Below are 25,191 nucleotides of genomic sequence, written 5' to 3'. Positions count from 1 at the left end.
CTTTTAAGATTTGAAATACCTCAACTGGAATCCCATCACCTCCACTAGCTTTGTTTGTAGTGATGCTTCCTAAGGCCCACTTGACTTTACATTCCAGGATGTCTGGCTCTTCATGAGTGATCACACCATTTGGTTACCTTGGTCGTGAAGATCTTTTTTGTACAGTTCTTCTGTGTATTCTTGCCACCTCTTCTTAATACCTTCTGCTTCTGTTAGGTCCATACCACTTCTGTCCTTTATTGAGCCCATCTTTGTATGAAATTTTCCCTTGGTATCTCTAATTTTCTTGACGAGCTCTCTAGTCTTTCCCATTCTATTGTTTTCCTCTGTTTCTTTTCATTGATCACTGAGGAAGGCTTTCTTATCTCTTCTTGCTATTCTTTGGAACTCTGCATTCAAATGGGTATATCTTTCCTTTTCTCCTTTGCCTTTCACTTCTCTTCTTTTCATAGCTGTTTGTAAGGCCTCCTCAGACAACCATTTTGCCTTTTTGCATTTCTTTTTCTTGGGGATGGTCTCGATCACTGCTTCTGTACAATGTCATGAACCTCCGTCCATAGTTCATCAGGCACTGTATCAGATCTAATCCCTTGAATCTATTTGTCACTTCCACTGTATAGTCATAAGGGATATGATTTAGGTCATATTTGAATGGTCTAGTGGTTTTCCCTATTTTCTTCAATTTAAGTCTGAATTTGGCAATAAGGAGTTCATGATCTGAGCCACAGTCAGCTCCTGGTCTTGTTTTTGCTGACTGTATAGAGCTTCTCCTTCTTTGACTGCAAAGAATACAATCAATCTGATTTCGGTATTGACCATCTTGTGATGTCCATGTGTAGAGTCTTCTCTTGTGTTGTTGGAAGAGGGTGTTTGCTATGACCAGTGTGTTCTCTTGGCAAAACTCTCTTAGCCTTTGCCCTGCTTCATTCTGTACTCCAAGGCCAAATTTGCCTGTTACTCCAGCTATGTCTTGACTTCCTACTTTTGCATTTCAGTCCCCTATAATGAAAAGGACATATTTGGGGGGTGTTAGTTCTAGAAAGTCTTGTAGGTCTTCATAGAATTGTTCAACTTCAGCTTCTTCAGCATTATTGGTTGGGGCATAGGCTTGGTTTACTGTGATATTGAATGGTTTGTCTTGGAAATGAACAGAAATCATTCTGTCGTTTTTGAGACTGTACCCAAGTACTGCATTTCAGACTCTTTTGTTGACTATATTAACAATAACCAGTCATGTTAATAATGTGTTATAAAAATAACTAATTAGTGCATCTTATATCTGCACACTTATATGTATAAAAACAAAATATATGTATATTTAGTAGTAGTAATGTCAGTTGCTCAGTCATGTCTAACTCTTTGGGACCCCATGGACTGTAGCCCACCAGGCTCCTCTGTCTATGGGATTCTCCCTTCTCCAGGGGATCTTCCCAAACCAGGGATGTAATTTTAATATATTCCTTCAGATTCATATGCCTATTTCATGATAACTCTTACCATGCATTATGAATAAGTACCCATCAGTTCTCCTAGTAAACAGTTGTTCCTTAATAAAAAGAACATTCGTAAATTAAGGAGATGAATAATGAATGGCACTACAATCTTCTACGTAAATGCTAACAATTATTTTTTTTAGGAAGCAGCAGCAGCAGTGCTTAAGCTAGTACTTCTTAGAGCTGAACCAAAGACCATGATTCAAATGGGAAGGTAAGTTATATTCTAATAAAGTCTACTTTTTAATCATTACCAGCTGATAATTGGGCTGGGTTCCCCTGGTGGCTCAGTGGTAAAGAATCCACCTGCCAATGCAGGAGATGCAGGTTCAATCCCCGGGTCAAGAAGTTCCCCTAGAGAAGGAAATGGCAACCCACTCCAATATTCTTGCCTGGGAAATCCCATGGACAGAGGAGCCTGACAGCCAACAGTCCATGGGGTTCAACTCTTTTGAACTAGCGACTAAACAACAACCACCACAAACTGATAATTATAATGATAATAACATCGGGGGAAATATTTATCACATGGACTCTTGATTGAATCCTCAGAAATGAAGGTATAAAATTATGAATGGTAAGGATGACATTAAATTCAAGAAAGTGGTTACCTCTACAAAGAGAAGGGAGAAGAAATTGAGGAGCAGTATATGGGGGACATTAATTGTATCTGTAACATTTTGACTGAACAGTAGGGCTACAGATGTTCTTATCTTATTCTCTGTACCTTTTTTGGTATACCAAAATATTTCGTTAATAAAAAGGGCAATTTCCACTTGAAAATATCTTTAATAAGATCATTCTACTTTACTTGAGACATTATATGATGTGGCTTAAACCATGTAATGTCCCAAGTAAATATTTTGCTAGTAAAAGAACAAGTGGGGAATAGTGAAAGTGAAAATCACTCAGTTGTATCTGACTCTTTGTGACCCCGTGGACTGTAACCTGCCAGGTTCCTCTGTCCATGTAATTCTTCAGGCCAGAATACTGGAGTGGGTAGCCATTCCTTTCTCCAGGGGATCTTCCCAACCCAGGAATCAAAACCAGGTCTCCCGCATTGCAGGTGGAAGGCTCTTTACCATCTGAGCCACCAAGGAAGCCCAATTTCTTTTTTTTTTTTTTTTAGACTCATCATTGTTTTTTAAAGAGGAGGTTTGTTTTAGCTTACACTTAATGTAAAGACACATTAAATGAATGCACAGTTTTATGAAGTTTCTCAAAGGACTCACTCCCAGCAATCAGCTGCAGCTACCAGCTAAGCCAAAGAATAGATCTCTGCCAACTACCCCAAAAACTCCCCATCATGATACCCCATTCACAACTTCCTCCCTCTCCCCCAAATCAACAACCATTCCAACTTCTGCAGCAGTCACTTATCCTATTTCTTCATCACCTGAGCACCTGAATATGCATCTTCAGGCAAAAGAGCCCAGTCCCACCCATTTTTTAGTTTGGTGTCTTTTAAGTCTCTTTAATCCACATATTCAGAGAAGGCAATGGCACCCCACTCCAATACTCTTGCCTAGAAAATCCCATGGACAGAGGAGCCTGGTAGGCTCCAGTCCATGGAATTGCTAAGAGTCGGACACGACTGAGCAACTTCACTTTCACTTTTCACTTTCATGCATTGGAAAAGGAAATGGCAACCCACTCCAGTGTTCTTGCCTGGAGAATCCCAGGGACGGGGGAGCCTGGTAGGCTGAAGTGACTTAGCATAGCATAACATAGCAATCCACATATTGCCCTTACATCCCTTTCCTTTCCTTACAATTTATTGTTGAAGAACCTATGGAGTTTCCCACAGTCTGGTTTTGCTGATTGCATATTCAAAATGAAGTTCATCCTGATCAAAGCAGTTGGGTCCAGCGACTTGATCCCTTTGGCAAGACTGTAGGTTTTTCATTAGTTTTGATCTGAGGGTACATCATTCTGCCTTTTGGCATATAGCACCCATTGATATTCATGGCCTACACCCTAGAGCCATTAATTTATTGGAGGTTGCAAAATAGTGATATTCTAGTTTTGTTTTACTTACTAGCTGGAATGATGTGAAAAAGGGATTCTCTCCTCTATTTGCTTACCTATATCAAACATTCTAATTTGAATCTTTTGAGGACCTCTTCCCTGGTCTCCAGATTTGTATACCTAACCATTCATTCCATATCTCTAGAGGATGTCTAATGGGCATCTCCAACTTAGGTTCGAAGTCAAGCCTCCTCTTGGAGTTGTCCCCACATCACCTCTCCAATTCCTCAGGTCTAAAACTTCTATGATCCTTGATTTTTATCTCCTTTACTTCCAAATCTAACCCATCAGCAACTCCTGTTGTCTTTCCCTTCCAAATATATCCACAATCTGACTACCTCCACCACCATCTCTTGCTGGGGTTACTTGACATCAAGTTAGATTCTTTTCTTTTTTTCTTTTTGTTTTTTATTTTTAAGGGTTGCACTCTTAAAGTTTGATTTAATGACATTTTATCATTATGTAAAACATTTGTACGGCTCCAAAGTCAAATCTACAAAATGAGTTTCCTTCAAGAAGTCTCATTTTTGTTCCTTTCTTCATACTACTCTCTCTCCCTCTATGTAGGTAACTATTTTGACTAAGTTTTTAGTTTATCATTTTCCTTTTTTTTCTTTTCTGTAAAAGATACATCCATATATTTATGTTTCCTTTATGGTAGCATACGAGAATGACAGATAAATGGTAGTACATCATAAGCACTTTTCTCTGCCTTGCATTTGTCAGTTAACAGTATATCCTAGATATCATGTATTCAAGTTTTTTAATATTTAAGGACATTTCTGAATGTTATTCACTAAGCATACTAAACATAAATTTAAAATCACATCCAGTATCAATTTACTTCAAATCACATATGTAACTTTTGAAGAGATGATAGAATTAGAAACTGTTTTCCTATAAAGACTCGCCCCAATTTAAAAATAAAAATAAATATTTTTTAAGTCACTAAGTCATGTCTGACTCTTTGTGACCCCATGGACTACCAGGCTTCTCTGTCCATGGAATTCTCCAGGCAAGAATACTGGAGAGAGTTGCCATTTCCTTCTGCAGGGGATTTTCCTGACCCAGGGATCGAACCCATATCTCCTGCTTGGCAGGCGGATTCTTTACCACTGAGCCACCTGGGAAGCCCTAGTGGATATTATGCATGTCAACTAATACCATCATTAAAAATATTTGTAGTATATTGTATTCATGTTATGATATGAAGGATTTGTTTTGAAAGGGTGCATATTTAAAATTTTCTACCTCCAGGATTATCTTTTCTACATGTTTTGAGATTCCTCATTCTCATATATATCCAGTTTAACATTTGAACATGTCTGTTGCCTATATAACCATTTGGATATAGAGTGTTCAAAAATCACTAGATTAAAGCCTACGCACCAAGCAACTATTTTGCTTGCTATATCCCTAAGTTTTCTGGATTGCTGGGCAGTAAAAATGGTGACACTCTCCAAAAATCTTATATCCTCCTAAAATGTCTGAGAAGGTACAAAAGGTACCTAGAAGCTAAGTGGTCTAAAAAAGGTACACTTTGGATTACTATGGGGAAGTTTAATTCCCCCTTCAACTCATGTTCTCCAGAATATTTGATCTTTGCAGTTTATGACTTTTAAATTCTAATCTGTCATGATAGAAAGCCAAGAACTGCCAAAATTAAGTATGTCTACCTAAAAATATAAGAATACTAAAAGTCAGTGAACAAATAGAATTTTCTGTTTGATCAGAATCTAGATGTAACCTTGGAATGTGAGTGACTTCCATCAAAGGCATGTCAAATATACATATATATGATTAGATTATTAGACTTTTCTCTGTTGTAATTTATTTTTCTTGATGCAATGTTAAATAGATATTCACATTTTAGAGTTTTTATCTAACATAATTTAATTCTTCAAATGTATGAAAGATTTTCTAATTATTCTGATTATAAAAAGTTACCTACATAGTTTTTATACTATTAATGAAAGCTTGAAAACAAAATCCAATTCTCTGTATCAGTACTTAATTTCTTTAATATTATATGTAAATGAATGTATTCTTTTCAAAGCTTTGTCTACCATACTCTCTTTATTGACGGAATCACTTACCTTTGTGCCTCAGACAATGCCTTAGATATTTTAACACCATCTGCATTTCTTAAAAATGTAAGTAATTTCTTATACTACTTTGACTTTTTCAATTACTGAAATTATGAGGTCTGATTTATAGTTTATTAGTAGTAATGTCCCTAGCTAAGAGCAGATCAGCCATCTGTCCATATAGCAGAGCCATTAATGACCTTCAGAGATTTCTCACCCTCACCCTTCACCTATCTCCTGCCTCCACACGTTCCCCCACTCTAAAGCAAGATCTGCAAAGACAATCAACCCAGATCTATCAGAATCTCTCTTTATATTTCTTTTGTCCTTTCAAAGTAGAAAAACTTAAGCTTTAGTATCAATAATATTTAGTATGCTTTCTTACTAGCTGCTGCTGCTGCTAAGTCACTTCAGTCGTGTCCGACTCTGTGAGACCCCATAGATGGCAGTCCACCAGGCTCCCCGTCCATGGGATTCTCCAGGCAAAAACACTGGAGTGGGTTGCCATTTCCTTCTCCAATGCATGAAAGTGAAAAGTGAAAGTGAAGTCGCTCAGTCATGTCCTACTCTTAGCGACCCCATGGACTGCAGCCTACCAGGCTCCTCTGTCCATGGGATTTTCCAGGCAAGAGTAATGGAGTGGGGTGCCATTGCCTTCTCCGTTCTCAGTAGCATATGTATTTAATTTTCAAACACATGTAAGATACTTCTGGCAGAAAATGTGAATCAATTACAAGAGTTAAAAAAAATTTTTTAATCATTCATACTACCTTTGTTGTTTTAGTCACTAAGTCGTTTCTGACTCTTTTTCAACCCCATCTGCTGTAGCCCACCAGGCTCCTCTTGTCCATGGAATTCTCCAGGCAAGAATACTGGAGTGGGTTGGCAGTTCCTTCTCCAGGGGAGCTTCCCAATCCAGAAATCAAACCCGAATCTCCTGCACTGCAGATAGATTCTTTTATCACTGAGCCACCTGGGAAGCCCTACATTACCTTCAGGGAATGTTTTATGTAAAAGTTACCAACAAATATAAAATATAAATAGAGTAATTATGTGTGTGTACTTATGCAGATATTTGAGATTTTATAAATTTCTTAAAAGGTAATTAACATTCTCTAATAGCTATCATCTGTTACTGACGATTACCCAGAATTTGATAACTGCAGTCTATGGGGTTGAAAAGAGTCGGACACAGCTGAGCAACTAAGCAACAACAAGAACAAGATTGTGAAAGGCAGTCTCAGAGACAGACTAGGAATAAACCATTATTCTAGTAATTTTATGATCCAGATAGTATGCTTGTTTCTTATTTTAAAAAGTAAATAATACTAATCTTCAATTTTATTCACAAGTATATAATTTAAGATAAATATTTTAACAAAGAAATATTAATGGAAAATCAGTCAAGTATATTATACTTATTAATAGATATTCTCCAGTCATATTCATGAACCATTCATAGATTTTATTTGCTTAGCTTACCAACTTGTTTTAACACAATTCAAATCTTAACCACATAGAATCAAGGAGTATAAGGCCTAATATTGTAATTCACTCTACCTTTATGCCTAGACAGTTGTTAGCACCTACATGATAAACACTGTTAGCCGTTTAACTGACTAGAATTTTTTTCCCCTCTCTGCCATTATGGAAAAACATCCCAACTTTACCAACTTTTCAAAATCAGGTAACACAAAATTTCTCAACTGCATGATTTTTACCACTGCTTCTGGGATGATACAACATTAAGTACAAACAGCTGTCAGAATTCCTTCTTGAAGCTTTGAAATGTCATTTAACAACTCTATAGGGTTAACATTTGGGTGGGTTTGTTTTGTTATCATTGAATGGATTTTGAAAGTAAGGCAGGAGGGGAAAATGAAAGGCACTTATTTAGAGAATATCATAGACCCCCTATTTTTCCTTGTCTGCCAGAGGTAACATCTGTGGGTCCCAAAGTCCCGAGAAATATCAACACCAAAGAATCAAGGTACACCTGCAGTCTCATGATATGAGATACGAGCAGTTTTCATTATACTGCATCTTTAAAATAGCAACATACCCTGCCACCAAAAATCTAGAACTGTTCTGTTTTCTCTTATTGCAAGTTTCTACCAGACTTTGCTTCAAATTAACACTTGTTCTGTAATTCTCTGGTTGAAATTATCTACACAGTTTAAATATTTCCATTGATTTCTCCAGGTTAGTGAGACTTTTCTGAAAAATCCTTTGATGTCACAAGAACATTTTTCTCCTTCAAATGCAGTTGCTGCAGATTTTCAACAAGTATTAGGAAAGTATATGGTATGTAACCTCTAACTGTATTCCTAAACATTGTCAGGGAGACTTCCCCAGTGGTCCACTGGGTAGGACTCCAGCCTCCACTGCAAGGGGCCCAGATTCAGTCCCTGGTCAGGGAGCTATGATTCTCCAAGCCATGCAGCGTGGCCAAAAAAAAACGTGTCAGTATCACTTCTGAAAAATCAGTTAGGACTTTAAGAGCTGTTAAGATGAATGAGAACTAAGAAGAACTTTTATCTTTCTATAATGCTAAGGAAAGATATCCACAATATATTGGTAAGTGAATAAAGCAAGAGAGAGAAAATATATATGGCATACTATTATTTACTTACCATCCTGATATACAACCATTTTAAGCAAGAGGAATAAATACAAGTATATGTGTTGCTTATAGTGAAAAAGGGGAGGCTGGAGAGACAAGGGAAGGATAAACTGAAAACTTGCCTCTATAGGGATGAGGATGAGAATAGGAACTAGACCTCTGTGAACGAAACCTGTCTTGCAAATTTGACTTGGAACCACATAAACATTTTACGCAGTTTTAAAAATTGTAAAATATTTACACAATCATTCTGTACATATTTTACATATGTATAAAATTACTAAATATTTTAAAAGTAGGCCCTCAGCAGAAATCAACATTGTAAATCAATTATACTTCAGTAAAATTTGTTTTTAAAAGGAGTCCTGGGACTTCCCTGGCAGTCCAGTGATTAAGATTCCACACTTCCACTGCAGAGGTGTGGGTTCGATCCCTGGTCTGGGACCTAAGATACCACATGCCACATGGCACAGCCAAGTATTAAAAAAAAAAAAAAGTGGTCCCTAATAAGTGAAATAAAACAGTGACAAGAAGACAAATGACGTGTGATTCAACTTACATGAGGTACATAGAGTAGTCAGATTTAGAGACAGAAAGTAGAAGGTTGGTTGCCAGAGCCTGGGTGGAAGGGAGCAGGAAGAATTGTGTTTAATGGATATACAGTTTCAGTTTAGGAAAATAAAAAAATCCAGGAGATAGGTGGTGGTGACAGTTCAGCAATCTGAGTACTTAATGCACTGAACCATACAGTTAAAATGGTTAAAATTGTACATTTTATAAAGTTTTTTCTTTTTTTGAAGTATATAAGAATATATATTGTTGAACAATATTGTATAAATTACTGTGGTACAAAATAGTGATTCACAATTTTTAAAGGTTATATACTCCATTTATAGTTATTATAAAATATTGGCTGTATTTCCTGTGTGGTACAGTATATCCTTGTAGCTTATTTTGTACTTAGTAATTTGTACTTCTTAATCTCCTGCACCTACCTCCCCTCCTGCCTTTCCTGTCCCCACCGGGAGCCACTAGTTTGTGCCTTTAATCTGTTAGTCTGCTTCTTTTATGTTATATGCACTAGTTAGTTATATTTTTTAAATTCCACATATGAGTGATATCATATAGGATTTCTCTTTCTCTAGCTGACTTATTTCACTTAGCATATCGCACTCCAAGTCCATTCATGCTGCTGCAACTGGCAATGTTTTATTCTTTTTTAAAAAATTGTATGTATTTATTTTTGGCTGCACAGGGTCTTCGTTGCTGCACAAGGGCTTTCTCTAGTAGCCGTGTGCGGGGGCTACTCTTCCTTGTGGTGCACGGACTTATTGTAGTGGCTTCTCTTGTTGCAGAGCTCGGGCTCTAGAGCACACGAACTTCAGTAATTGCAACATGAGGGCTCAGGAATTCCAGCTCACGGGCCCTCGAGCATGGGCTCAGTAGTTGTGGCACAGGGGCTTAGTTGCGGTTGTGGCATGTCAGATTCTTCCTGGACCAGGGATTGAACCTGTGTCCCCTGCATTGGCAGGCAGACTCCCAACCTCTGAACCACCAGGGAAGCCCCATGGTTTTGTTTTTAAGAAAAAAACAAGGCCATAGCTTTTAGAGGTACAAACTCAAGCATTTACAGATTAAAATAATAGACTGTCCAGGATTTCCTTTAAAATAATACATTTGGGGAAGGGGTAGTCAGTAGTAGGGGCTTCCCTCGTGGTTCAGACAGTAAAGAACCTGCCTGTAGTGTGGGAGACCTGGGTTCAATCCCTGAGTTGAGAAGATCCCCTGGAGAAGGGAATGGCTACCCACTCCAGTCTTCTTGCCTGGAGAATCCCAACGGAGGAGCCTGGTCGGCTACAGTCCATGGGGTCGCAAAGAGTCAGATGCAACTGAGCAACTAACACTTTGACTTTTCAATCAGTAGTAAGACAGACAGAAATAAGATTGGCCACGTGTTGATAACTGCTGAAACTAGGTATGGGTACACTAAACAATTCACTCTTTCTGTATATGTTTGAACTTTTCCATAATTAAAAAAAAATGGCCACACCTTGCAGCTTGTGGGATCTGGGTTCCCCAACCAGGGATCAAACCCTTGCCTCCTGCAGTGGAAGCTCAGAGTCCAAACCACTGGACCACCAGGGAATTCCCCATAATAAAATGTTTTAAGTATGCCCCATAATAAAATGTTTTAAAACAGTTCATTTTCTGTTTATGTATAACAAATCACCACGAGTCAGCAGCCCCAAACAGCACACATTTATTGCCTCACCATTCCTGTGGGTCAGGAATGGTGTAACTGGGATTTTTGGCTCAGGGTCTCACCAGGCTGCAGTCAGTATGTCAGCCCAGCCGTGTTCTCATCTGTTAGCGCTCGGGAAGAATCTGCCTCCAGCCTCATTCAGGTTGTTGCAGAATTGATTTCCTAAGAACTGCGTGAGGACTGCAGCTTTTTGCTGGCTGTTGGCTGGAGGACACCCTCAGTCCTAAGACTGATAGCAGTTCTTTATCACCAGGGCATCCTCAGCACACATGCTTGCTTCTTCGAGGCCAGCAGAGGAATCTCTCATTCCAGTCTGCTGAATGACATAATATGATAATCACAGGAGTGACATTCATCACCTTTTCTTCCATTCACTAAGGGCAAATCACACTGAAGGGAGGGGATGTTACAAAGATGTGACTCCGTGGGGGTCCCCATAGCGTGTGTCCACCACAATGCCTGAAAAAATAATGAAGGATAGATATATCAAATTTACATACTGTTCTATGGAGAATTCTGCAGTATTCATCACAGCCAAAATCTATTATTAACATGCTCCCTGAAAACCAGTTACCCTGCGAAAATATGCACATGTTAAGCAGTTAACACAACTGACATCAAAGAAATTTCTGTTTAACATTTATAAACTAACCCAATGAGCTTTAAATCTGTAGAAAGTTTTTATGAAAGTTGTTGACTTTTTAATGCTGTAATTAACAAAATGCACACAGGGAAAAAAAGTCTTTTTGAGGGAGTTTTAAATATTTATATATATGTGTGTGTGTGTGTATATATATGTGTGTGTGTGCCAAATAACATTGAATGGACTATGAATACATTATATTAACAAAATTTAGATGATTCTCTTAGAATAAAGGAAATGGCAACCCACTCCAGTATTCTTGCCTGGAGAATCCCATGGACAGAGGAGCCTGGTAGGCTGCAGTCCATGGGGTCACTAAGAGTCAGACGTGACTGAGCGACTTGACTTTCACTTTTCACTTTCATGCCTTGGAGACGGAAATGACAACCCACTCCAGTGTTCTTGCCTGGAGAATCCCAGGGACAGAGGAGCCTGGCGGGCTGCCGTCCACGGGGTTGCACAGAGTCGGACACAACTGAAGCGACTTAGCAGCAGCAGCAGCTTAGATTAAAAAGATTAAACATTTTTAAAAGGAGAGAAAAAGGGAAAAGAAATAAAAAGAAAAATCAAAGATTCACCATTTATCTTGACTGTGTCTTAATAAAAATTTTAACCTGTGAGCCACAGAGGCATCTACCTAACATTTCTTAGCACACGCCACCAAAACCTTATTTCCAAACAAGGTCACATTCATAGGTATCCAGAATCAGGACTTGAAAGCATGCTTTTAGGGGGACACAGTTCAGCTAGCAACTCCCTCTTTTCTAAATCCAACTGGTGAGCTCCTCACAGAATGTCAGTCCTAAGTTGCATGGTCCAGTGACCAAGATGAGAGTTCTGTTTAAGGTGGATGTGATCACTTGCCAAAGCATAGGGGATTTTAATATCAATTTTATTTAAAAAATAATGCTCAGTAATAAGGTGAGATAATACAAAGGTATAGAAAGTGAAACATAAGTATTTCTTACACTGTCAAACAGACACTCTTGAGGTGAGCACTCAACAGTTTGGGGTGAACCTTCCAGAAGTTTATATATATATATATATATGTGTGTAAATTCACAAAACTGGGATCATTAATTCAACAGGTAAAGGTTTAATCTCTAGAGCTTCTTGATCTAAATCCTAGTTTTCCTTCTAGTTGTGTTGTCGTTCAGTCGCTAAGTCACGTCCAGCTCTTTGCAACCCCAGGGGCTGCAGCACACCAGGCTTCCCTGTCCTTCACTGTCTCCCAGAGTTTGCTCAAACTCGTGTCCATTGAGTCGATGACTATGTAACACTGGGCAATATATTTACTTCTCTCAGTCTGAGTTTTCTTATTTAGAAAATAAAAGATGATAAGATTACTACTTTGTATAAAGGTTTGGGAATTAAATGAGCTAATAAATGTGAAGTGCTTGAAACAGTACCTGGCACACACAAAGTGCTTAATAAGTTATTATTTAATACTCTACTGCAGCTGCAGCTTATTTTTTAAATATACTATATCTTAAAGATCTGTTTTTTAACTTAAATACAGTTGATTTACAATGTTATGTTAGTTTCAGGTGTAAAATACAGTGATTCAGTTACATACATGTATTCTCTTTCAGATTCTTGTCCCTTATAAGTTACTACAAAGTGTTGAGTACTTTGAGTATAGTGAAATATTGCTGAGTATAGTTCCCCGTGCTGTATACTAGGTCTTTGTTGGTTATCTATTTTTATATATAGTAGTGTGTATATGTTAATTCCAAACTCCTAATTTATCCCTGCCCCTACATCCCCATTTAGTAATTATAAATTTGTTTTCTATTTTTGTTTTGTAAATATGTTCATTTGTATCTTTTTTCTTAGACTCCACATTTAAGTGATATTGTATGGTATTTGTCTTTGGTTACTTCACTTAGTGTGATAATCTCTAGGTTTATGCATGTTGCTGCAAATGGCCTCATTTCATTCTTTTTATGGCTGAGTAATATTCAGTTATATATACACCACATCTTTATCCATTCATCCATTGATGGACACTTGGGTTGCTTCCATGTCCTGGCCGTTATAAATAGTGCTGCAGTGAACACTGGGTGCAGGTATCCCTTTAAATTACAGTTTTCTCCAGATATAGATATATTTTTAATATGGATAGAGTGGACAACAAAAATAGGAATAACAAACAAGAGCAATGAATAGGAAGCAGTAACAAAAAGACACTTACTCCTTAGAAGGAAAGTTATGACCAACCTAGATAGCATATTCAAAAGCCGAGACATTACTTTGCCAACAAAGGTTCGTCTAGTCAAGGCTATGGTTTTTCCTGTGGTCATGTGTGGATGTGAGAGTTGGACTGTGAAGAAGGCTGAGTGCCGAAGAATTGATGCTTTTGAACTGTGGTGTTGGAGAAGACTCTTGAGAGTCCCTTGGACTCCAAGGAGATCCAACCAGTCCATTCTGAAGGAGATCAGCCCTGGGATTTCTTTGGAAGGAATGATGCTAAAGCTGAAACTCCAGTACTTTGGCCACCTCATGTGAAGATCTGACTCATTGGAAAAGACTCTGATGCTGGCAGGGATTGGGGGCAGGAGGAGAAGGGGACGACAGAGGATGAGATGGCTAGATGGCGTCACTGAGTCGATGGACGTGAGTCTGAGTGAACTCCGGGAGTTGGTGATGGACAGGGAGGCCTGGCGTGCTGCGATTCATGGGGTCACAGAGAGTCGGACACGACTGAGCAACTGAACTGAACTGAACCGAACAAATATGGTAGCTATTAATCCAGCTATATCAATAATCACTTTAAAAGTTAATAGTGTAAATACACCAATTAAAAGACAGAGACTGTCAAACTGGATCAAGAAACTGTCATGAGAAAGAGAAGACAAGCCACAGACTGAGAGAAAATATTTGCAAAAGACAAATCTGTTACAGGACTATAATCCAAAATATACAAAGAACTCTTAAAACTCAACAAAAAGAAAATAAACAACCCAGTTTTAAAAGTGGGCCAAATATTTGAATAGATGTCTCACCAAAGAAGACATGCAGATGACAAATAAGCATATGAAAAGGCCCAATATCATATGTATTAGGGAATTGCAAATTATAGCAACAATGAAGTACCCCTAACTTACCTATTAGGATGGCTAAAATTCAAAACACTGACAATACCAAATGCTGACAATGTGGAGCAGGAGGAACTCTTATTTACTGCTGGTGGGAATGCAAAATGGTACAGTCACTTTGGTAGACAATTTGGCACTTTCTTATGCAACTAACATCCTCTTACCGTATGACCGAGCAATTGTGTTTCTCAGTATTTACCCAAAGGAGTTAAAAATCATATCTACACAAAAACCTGTATATGGATATTATACAAGTGTTATTCATAATTGCAAAATCATGGCAGCAATCAAGATGTCTTTCCATAGGTGAATGGATAAATAAACTACAGTATGGACTATTTTTCAGCGCTATAAAGAAATGAGCTATTAAACCATGAAAAGACATGAAGGAACCTTAAATACATATGACTAAGTGAAGGAAGCCAATCTGAAAAGGCTCCATACTGTGTGACTCTATATGGTATTCTAGAGAAAGCAAAACTATGGCGACAGTAAAAAAAGACCGGTTGTTGCTCGGGCTTAGGGAGAAGGGAAGCATGAATAGGTGGAGCACAGAGGATTTTAAGGGCCATTATGAAACTGTTCTGTATGATTCTCTTGTGACAAATACATGTCATTAGACATTTGTCCAAATCCACCGAATGTGCACTATTAACAGTGAACCCTAAGGTAAACTATGGACTTCGGATGATAATGATGCGTCACTGTAGGGTCAACCATTGTGACAAATGGGCCACTCAGGCACAGGATGTTGATGGTGAGGGAGGCTGTGTGTGTAGGTGGGGGCAGGGTAAGGAATATGCAGGAACTCTGAAATTTCCACTCAATTTTATTGTCAACCTAAAAAGTGAAGTGAAAGTTGCTCAGCCGTGTCTGACTCTTTGTGAGCCTATGGACTGTAGTCTGCCAGGTTCCTCTGTCCATGGAATTCTCCAGGTCAAAATACTGGAGTGGGTAGCCAGTCCCTTCTCCAGGGAATCTTCCCAACCCAAGGATCGAACCCAGGTCTCCCACATTGCAGGCAGATTCTCTACAGCCTGAGCTACCAGGGAAAGTCTATACAAATAAGTAATTTAAATTAAAAAAAACACTTCAGAACATTGCTGGTTGAATACATTGATATATTCCCTCTCTCACCATTCCCCATTTTTTTTCTGCAAGATTAAGGTAGAACAATTTGAGGCTCAGTTGATTCTCTATGCTGAAAAACCAGTGAGATGTCCTTCTGACACCTTTGTTCTGATTTGTACAATATATTACAATAGATTTCACTTATAGAAAATTAAATGCATATTATATTTCACTTCTCTATAGATGAAATACAATACAAATCAAGTTGACAGCTCGATATCCACACTGAAGAGTCAAGTAACTGATGTAAAAAATGTTATGACCCAAAATATCGATAAAATTTTGGAAAGCGAAGACAGATTGAATATCTTCACTGGTAGAACGGATGATCCGCAAACAACTGTGAGTGTTCCACAGCTGTCTTGATACCCAAACAGCGCTCTAAGTCATAGGATCCCTGCTCTGGAGGCAAACTGCCCACAGCAAAAACATTCTGGGACACTTGGTGAGATGATCCTATATCACCAGACTGTCTCTTTATCCAAGATTATTGCAGTGCAACTAAAATAGTAAAAGAATAATTCTAAACAACCCAAATTTTAAAGCCTATTAAAGGAGAAAAATGGTTATTTGTGTAACTGAAGGATTTCCTATATTAAGAAACACACAGGTTAGTCAACAAATAAATTCCAAGAGGAACAGGAGAGGGAAACTTACCGAAAAAAGGATTTAGAAGAGTTATCAGTTGCAATATGTAGTCATTACTGGATTTTGATTCAAATAAACTACAAAAATGAACATTTACAGTATCATGAAACAGATATTTGAACTCTGGCTGGATATTGATGAGATTAAGAAATGTTAGTAATTTTTAGGTGTGATAATGGCATTCTGGGTATGTTTTTGAAGAGTCTTTACTTATTAGAGATATATACTAAAATATATATGAATGAAATTATGTAACATCTAAGATTTGCTTCAAAATAGTTCAGGAGTAGGGGAGTAGAATAGGGTATAAATTAAACAAAAATTGGCCATAAATTAACAATGGTTGAATCTGGATGTTGAGTATATAGGGATTCATTATACCATCCTGTCAACTTTTGTTATATGTCTGAAATTGTCTATTAGAGAACAGTTTTAAAACAATCACTAAGGTTTGAAGAGTTCCCTCTGAACATTTTTTTTTTCTTGACCATGCTTCACGACTTGTGGGATCTTCGTTCCCTGACCAGGGATCAGTCCTGTGCCCCCTGCAATGAGGCACAGAGTCCTAACCACTAGATTGCCACAGAATTCCCTGTGGTGAGCATTTTAAATTTTATTTTTACAGATCTTTTCTAGAAACCATATAAAGCAAAGTATACATACTTTTTACTCACCAAGTTCTGTTGGTTCAACCTCCTAAATCTTTTATATTATAAGCCTCATTTTTTTTACCTTTCAAAACAATTTACAAGGTATTATTCACATATAATATTCATGCACTCTTAAGTATGGAGTATGATGAACTGTGATAATTATGAACAATTGTGTGACCACAGTGAAGTTGTAGGCTAGCTCTTCCATCCTAAAATCTGCCCTCCTCTGTAGTTGACTCTTCACCCACCCCTGACCCCAACCAACTACTCATCTGCTTTCTGTCACTCTAGTGTTGTCTTTTCTGGAATGTCTTATAGATACAGTCATACAGTGTATAGTATTTTGTGTCTGACTTCTTTTACTTAATGTTTTTGATATTCTTGTTGTTGCATGTTAATGTTTTCTTCCTTATCATTGCTATATAGTATTCCATAGAATGGCTAAATCTCTTTTAAACCCACCTTGTGCCCATTCCAGTGCCGCTCACTGTCTCACTCTGAGGTCAGTTACCTCTTGTCTGAATATGGTAATTCCCAGATCTAATTGTTCTCCCTATTTTTGGTCCCGCTCTGCTCCATTTCATCCTCCACAGTGACACTAGAGTATTCTTTTAAAATGCAAGTAGTGAGCATTATCTACAGCCCTCTTTTTAAATTATTATTATTATTATTATTTTTGCTGTGCTGGGTCTTAGTTTCAGCATGCGGTATCTATTATTGCAGCACAGGGGCTTCTCTCTAGTTGAGTCCCAGGGACTCAGTTGTCCTACAGCCTGTGGGATCTTAGCTCCCCAACCAGGGATCGAACCCATGTCCCCTGCATTAGAAGGTGGATTCTTAACCACTGGACCACCAGGGAAGTCCCTATCCATAGCCTTCCTAAAATCCCCCTGTGGTACACCTCTGTCCAAGTGAGGTAGAGTCCAGCCTCCCTAACTTAATGAGCTTTCTTCTGACTACATTGCCAGTCACATCACCCAGAGGTCATGGTCTTATAGTTTATAAATCTCAAAAATTATCAGACTACTTGTTCTCCCAAATACATGTTGCATTATTTCATACCTGTATGCATACTGTTCCTTCTTTTTCCTTGCTTTGGAAAACTTCTACTCATCCATCAAAACCCAACTCAAGAATCATCTCCTCATCCATTTCTCAGGCTGAATCTATCCCTCTCTCATCTGTGCAGTCCCTGCATCTTTTATTTATTGATTAATTTGAAAAATATCTCTTGAAGATCTACTGTCTACCAAACTCTATGTTAGGCACTAAGAATAATAAGAATAATAGTAAGAAGAAGAACAAGGCACCATCTACCAAACTCTATGTTGGGCACTAATATAATAAGTGGTGCAGCAAACAAGCACTCGATGTTAGTTAAGTTAAACATTACTTACTTAAAGCAACCCTCTACATTTTCTTTTTTTGGAGTGTTATATCTACATGTTAAGGAAATTCAAGGATTTCCTGGGGCCACTACAAGCTGGAAGAGAAGAAAGGACCATCCCTTAAACTGTGTTGACACTTGACAGACATGTGTTCTCCAGGACTCTGAGACAATACGCGTACTGTTGTTCTGAGCTACCCAGTTTGTAGAGCTTTGCTACAGCCGCCCTAGAAAACAAGGGCAGTTTGTTGACAGAAACCTGTATGTGCGCATTCAGTTGCTAAGTCATGTCTGACTCTTTGAGACCCCGCGGACTGTAGCCCACCACACTTCTCTGTCCATAGGATTTCCCAGGCAAGAATACTGGAGTGGGTTCCCATTTCCTTCTCCAGGGGCAACCCTCTACATTATTTTTATAGCAGGAAAAAGAATAGGTCACATCAGTTTATATAATCTATAAAGAAGAATTAATAAAGAAAATCATTGTCTACGATTCAGTTGTACTTTATGAGAATTATAACAAAAGAGTTCAGATAAAACTGTTTGAGCCATTTAGATTCATGCATTAATAAACATTCTTTGGGGGCCTGTTATGTAGAGGGTATTATGCTTGTCGTCTTCAGGGATTAAAAAAAATGAATGAGGTACTTTTCAAAGTTTAATCTATTGCAGGAGACATATTAGTATAAGCCTAGCTGCAATATAAGTATGTGTTAAGTTCATAAAAGATGGATAAAGCGTAACAGCCAAAGAGTGGATAACTGATAGTGTCTACATTTTTACAATGCATTTTGAAATCACAATCATTAAATTCTAAATTCAGTATTATATCATTCAACATTTATTTCAGGTATGTGAAAATTTTCTGTGAATGATATATCTAATACCCTTGTAATCATCAGCCAGCCTTATATGGCCTTAGCATTTTGCCACATTGGATATGGGCCTTTGGTTTTCAAAGAAATAAAATTATAAATGTAATTAAAGTCACCTCTGAATCTTTCCCAAGCTCATTCCACTCTCTCACTAGAAGAAACACTATTATGAATTTGATATGAATCATTTGTATGCATGTTTTGATTCCTTTGCTATAATATGTATCTATAGTTGGTTTGCATTTTTTAACTTTGTTATGTATGACATTCTAATGAGCTTCTCCTTCTGCAATCTGTTTTTAGTTCAACATTATTATTTTTTGAAATGTATTAATTTTGATACACTTAGCTCTAATTTATCAATTTAGCTTCTGACAGCATCTCATTACTATTTGAAGAAATAGTGTTCTTGTCCTTTCCCCTTTTATCAGCATTAATGTAGGTTCCAACTTCTTTATTATCAACAACACTGCATTGAACACCCTTGTACATGTCTTTTGGTACACGCTTGCAAAATGTTTCTAAGACAGAGGTCTACAGAATTTTTTGATCATGCACATTTATTTGTCGAGTATTGTTGAGAATGCATTTAAATATATATAAATTATATGTATTATCCTATAATAATCTTATATAAAACATACAGAAAAGTAGAAATTTAAAGAATGAGACAAAGATGAAATAAAATTAAATAGTTTGTTTTCTTAAGAAAATAAAACTCTAATTAAGAAAATTTTTAATAATTTTTTTAATTTATTTTTTAAATTTTATTTTATTTTTAAACTTTACATAATTGTATTAGTTTTGCCAAATATCAAAATGAATCTGCCACAGGTATACATGTGTTAATAATGTATTTTAATGATAGCAATGCGATTAAAAGTCAGATCTGATTACAAATGACTTTAAAGTCTTTAAATATGGAAGGTGGACTATTCAAACTAGAAGCAGAGATATATTCTCTTTGTCATTTTCTTGTTGTTTAGGTTTGCCTTATTAGTATTAATATAATTAAGCCACGTCTATTCTTTAGCTTAGTTAAAACTAAATAATATTACCCATCCATTCACTTACCCAGATGTATCGTCGGTGTTAGAACACACTGCAAGAGAATGGATAAAGGAGTTTGCAGTGGCCAACTCTTCATCACTGTGGAATTTCCACCCTACTCTCAAAACACCTTAACTTTCATGATTTAATTATTTTACACCATACCTAGGGAAGATGTAAGTGGCTATCCATATGTTAAAATTTAAATATTTTCATTTCCTTGTTTTTTAGATTAAGACAAATAGAGGTTCTAATATTACTTTCCTGCTCTCCAGTGGGTCATCTGAACCCCTTGGGATGCTTGATCCTATTTTAAACCATCTAGAATATATACATAGAAATTGAATTTCTGGATCTTAAAATATATGTACCCTTGAATTAAGCAAATAATTTAAAATTGCTTTCCAAAGATTGTACCAATTTATACTTCCATCAGTACTGTATGAAAGGTTCTGTATCTTTCCAGTACTTGGGATTATGAGATTATAATTTTTAACAATCTGACGGGGGAAGAAAATATTGTCTAAATTTGCATTTTGGATGACAATGAGCAATTTTTATGTTTATTAACCATTAGAATTTCTTCAGTGAACTGTTTGTTGATATCCTTTGACCATTTTGCTAAATGGGGTGCTTATCTTTTTAATAGTTTGTAATATATATTAATGTATAAAACAATGATTTTATAACTATTAGAATAAAGAATGAGTATATAATTCTTCATCCTAATACTTAGGCAGTTGTATAAAGTTTACATATGTTCTCCCAATATTTGGCTTGATTTTAGCTTTGTGTATAGTATCTTTTTTAGGACAGAAGTCATGTTTTTTTCTATTTTTTTAATTGCAGTATAATTGACTTGAGAAACTTGTATGCAGGTCAGGAAGTAACAGTTAGAACTGGACATGGAACAACAAACTGGTTCCAAATAGGAAAAGGAGTTCGTCAAGGCTGTATATTGTCACCCTGTTTATTTAACTTATATGCAGAGTACATCATGAGAAACGCTGGACTGGAAGAAACACAAGCTGGAATCAAGATTGCTGGGAGAAATATCAGTAACCTCAGATATGCAGATGACACCACCCTTATGGCAGAAAGTGAAGAGGAACTAAAAAGCCTCTTGATGAAAGTGAAAGAGGAGAGTGAAAAAGTTGGCTTAAAGCTCAACATTCAGAAAACAAAGATCATGGCATCCAGTCCCATCACTTCATGGGAAATAGATGGTGAAACAATGGAAACAGTGTCAGACTTTATTTTTCTGGGCTCTAAAATCACTACAGATGGTGACTGCAGCCATGAAATTAAAAGACACTTACTCCTTGGAAGGAAAGTTATGACCAACCTAGATAGTATATTCAAAAGCAGAGACACTACTTTGCCAATAAATGTTCGTCTAGTCAAGGCTATGGTTTTTCCTGTGGTCATGTATGGATGTGAGAGTTGGACTGTGAAGAAGGCTGAGTGCCGAAGAATTGATGCTTTTGAACTGTGGTGTTGGAGGAGACTCTTGAGAGTCCCTTGGACTGCAAGGAGATCCAACCAGTCCATTCTGAAGGAGATCAGCCCTGGGATTTCTTTGGAAGGAATGATGCTGAAGCTGAAACTCCAGGACTTTGGCCACCTCATGCGAAGAGTTGACTCATTGGAAAAGATTCTGATGCTGGGAGGGATTGGGCTCAAGAGGAGAAGGGGACGACAGAGGATGAGATGGCTGGATGGCATCACTGACTCGATGGACGTGAGTCTGAGTGAACTCCAGGAATTGGTGATGGACAGGGAGGCCTGGTGTGCTGCGACTCATGGGGTCGCAAAGAGTCGGACACGACTGAGCAACTGATCTGATCTGATAGTTGACTTACAGTGTTGTGCTAATCTCTGCTGTACAGCAGTGATTCAGTTATACATATATATGAATATCCTTTTTATACTCTTTTCCATGTGGTTTATCATAGGTTATAGAATATAATTCTCTGTGCTACAGTAGGACTTTGTTGTTTATCTATCCTATGTGTAAAAACTTACATCTGCTAACCCCAACCTCCACTCCAACCTTCCCCTAACCTCCTCCTCCCCCTTGGCAACCACCAGTCTCTTCTCTATGTCCATGATTCTATTTCATAGATAGGTTCATTTGTGTCATAGTTTAGATTCCACATAAAAGTCATATCATAATAGGGTATTTATCTTTCTCTTTCTGACTTATGTAGTATGATAATCTCTATTTGCATCAGTGTTGCTACAAATGGGATTATTCCATTCTTTTTAATGGCTGAGTAGTATTCCATTGTATATATGTACCACATCTCTTTATCCATTTACCAGTACAGAAGTCTTTAACTTCCATGTTGGCAAATGTATGTCTTGCTTCTTGTGATTTATGCTTTCTGTGTATTATTTAGGGCTTCCCAGGTGACTTTCCCCAGGTTACAAAGATAGTCTTACACTGTTTCCCCAAACAACAAAATTCTGTTAAACAATTATCCTTCAATTAAAAATAAATATTTTTTTAAATTTTAAATAATAGATAAAACAAATGGATCCAACACAGGAGCCATCAAAGGAAGGATTTTTTTTTGGGGGGGGGAGGTATGGTAGGAATTATTATATCCTCTTTTCTATAGTTGGAAACAGAAAAAATCAAGAACTATATATATATTCTAGTAATATATATGTATAATAATATGTAAATATTTCTAGTAACCCATAGGAAAATGAACACCAGGAAAAAATAGACAGCTAAATGAGATGGATTGAGCAGGTATTTACTGATCACCCACTATACATCAGACACTGTTTTAGGTCAGGATTTCTCAACCGTGGCACACTTGGGACTGCCCTAGGCCTTGTAGGATGTTCAACAGCATCCCTGGCTCCTAGCCCTTAGACACCCAGCAGCAACCCCTACATTCATGGCAGGCAAAAATGTCTCCTGATATTGCCCAATGCTCTTGGGAAGGCACAAGCATCCCCAGGTGAGAACCACTGTTCCAGGCAATAGGGATACAGCAACTAACAAAATACACAAACAAGAGCTGAAAGAGATTACCTCTGAAAAATAGGATTGGGGTGGAAAGGAGCAGGACAGGAGAAGGCACTTTTTACTAACACGCCTTACAGAATTCTGACTGCCCAAACTGTACATGCATATTACATTAATAAAAGAGAATAAATAACCTAAGAGAAGAATGTAAAGCCCATTTATACCTTAATTCAGTATTTCTACACAAGGCAGTATAGAGTCACACAATTCTAGATCTGAATTCCAGCTCCGTCACTTTCTCTAAATCTGAGGCAAGTAACTTCAAACTTTCTGAGCCTCATTTTTCTTCAACAGCGTAAAACAGGAATATTAACCTAAGGTTATTATGAGTATTACATAGTATTGTGCAGAAATACATATAGTGCACGTCCTATAGTGCCTGCACTTAAAGCATTATAACACATTGGAAAGTACACCTAGTCGCTAGCTTCCATACTCCAAGTCCTTGGGAATAATCAGCATCATCTTGGATATACAAACCTGGGCTCCCATAACTTGTCATAAACTAGAGTCATGAGGCCGTCTGAGTGGCATACCAGGACTCATGCCACTTACAGTAAGCGCTGCAAGCATCCACCTTGATTTTGTTCTTGGAAAATCACTGTACACTGAGACTAAAGCAGCAGACGTGATGCATGAAGAAAGATAAGTGAAATATGATAGTTTTCCTTATCCAGGTGGCAGACAGCAGAAATCCATGTAAGCATCAAGCAATTCACTTGTATCATGACTAGATGAAAAGCAGTTACATATATTTTAAAAAGGAGTGGACCAAATAGGAGGGTGGGCATAAGGATTTTATAATTTTGTGTGGCCACATTTCATTTCTCTTTATTGCTCCTTGAATTCTTTCAATAATTTTAATAATATTTAATAAAAGTGAGCTGTTTTGTTTAGGTTAATTAGGTGAAGATATGAAACTTTTTGTATCATACTTAAGGAAATCCATCTCATTATTCATCAAAATATTAATAATGGCATAATTTATTCTTATATCCAGTCTTGATATACTGTATTCACTATCTTGGTGAATTCTCAGAATCTGAGCTACTCTGTGGCAGGTACTATTATCCTCATTTAATAAGCAGATTTAGTCATTCATTTTTTTTCCAACAGACATTAACTAAACACCTGCTTTATATCGTTGGTTCACTGTTGGGACTATAGCAGTGAATGAAACAGACAGAAATCCCTGCCTTCATAGAGCTTACATTCTCAACAAACAATAAAAGTAAAAATTACATATTGTTAGAGGAGAGGTTAAGTACTTTGGGAAAAAACAATGTATTGAAAGGGAAAAGGGTTGCTGGAATGGAGATGAGTTAGCAATTTTAAATAGGATTGTAAGGGAGAGTGACACTTATAAAATCATGAAGATGAGGAAACTGGAGTTCAGAGAGTAACTTTTCAACATCACAAATTTTAAAAGCCAATAAAAGTACAGCTGAACACCATACGGAATCTTGGTGTACTGTTTTAGAACAGCTGCTCAGACCTACTGAGACTTTGTGATTGATCAAAATCAAATTAAATCCATTCTTCTAAATAGTTCTAATATGTATTACAGGGTACACATTAATCCAGAAATAAGAAATCATGAAATCTGTTTGTTTATTTCAGGCCAAAGAATCCCCCCAAACAATGAAGATTCTTAGGAGGATATGGCGGAAACACTGCAAAAAGATCATAATCATCAGCATGGCAATTCTTCTTTCAATCATCATCATTCTTTTAAGTACAAACGTTATACCAACTTGACCCTTCTCCCCATCCGCAAGGATACCAATAAATTGTTATATGTAACTAGAGAGTTCTACCACCACCAATTACAAAAGCATTCTCTAGTAGTGGTAGGAGAGCTTCCCTGGTGACTCATATGATAAAGTGATAGGAGGAAGAGGGGGTTGCTGTATTTCCTTGTCTCTTTGGTGTCTCTTGACTGTTGTCTTTGTATCTCTTCCATTTCTGAAACCCCATTTGGTTTGAGGGGTGGGGAGTTGTTTTTGTTATTACCATTGCTCCACTGCTTTTCGGAGAAGGAAATGGCAACCCACTCCAGTGTTCTTGCCTGGAGAGTCCCAGGGACGGGGGAGCCTGGTGGGCTGCCGTCTATGGGGTCTCACAGAGTCGGACACGACTGAAGCGACAGCAGCAGCAGCCACTGCTTTT

The 25,191-nt window shown here is 37.5% G+C and overlaps 1 protein-coding gene across 2 annotated transcripts in view; it reads left to right on the top strand.

Moving 5' to 3' along the window:
• The window catches only part of LOC112586152 (vesicle-associated membrane protein 714), a 32,854-nt gene extending 8,069 nt beyond the window's left edge, over window positions 1-24,785 (top strand). The window contains exons 2-6 of one of the 2 annotated variants that reach the window (XM_025289832.3): window positions 1,637-1,707; window positions 5,578-5,674; window positions 7,811-7,912; window positions 15,550-15,708; window positions 24,643-24,785. In XM_025289832.3, coding sequence (XP_025145617.3) covers window positions 1,637-1,707; window positions 5,578-5,674; window positions 7,811-7,912; window positions 15,550-15,708; window positions 24,643-24,780 — 567 coding nt within the window. In that variant the 3' untranslated portion in view covers window positions 24,781-24,785. The remainder of the gene's footprint in view (window positions 1-1,636; window positions 1,708-5,577; window positions 5,675-7,810; window positions 7,913-15,549; window positions 15,709-24,642) is intronic. The other variant, XM_025289834.3, reaches the window with a different exon arrangement.
• Window positions 24,786-25,191: the final 406 nt, after the last annotated feature.

The sequence above is a fragment of the Bubalus bubalis genome, chromosome 7 (assembly GCF_019923935.1).
Source record: "Bubalus bubalis isolate 160015118507 breed Murrah chromosome 7, NDDB_SH_1, whole genome shotgun sequence".
Lineage (NCBI taxonomy): Eukaryota > Metazoa > Chordata > Mammalia > Artiodactyla > Bovidae > Bubalus > Bubalus bubalis.
This window is presented reverse-complemented; position numbering and strand designations above follow the sequence as displayed.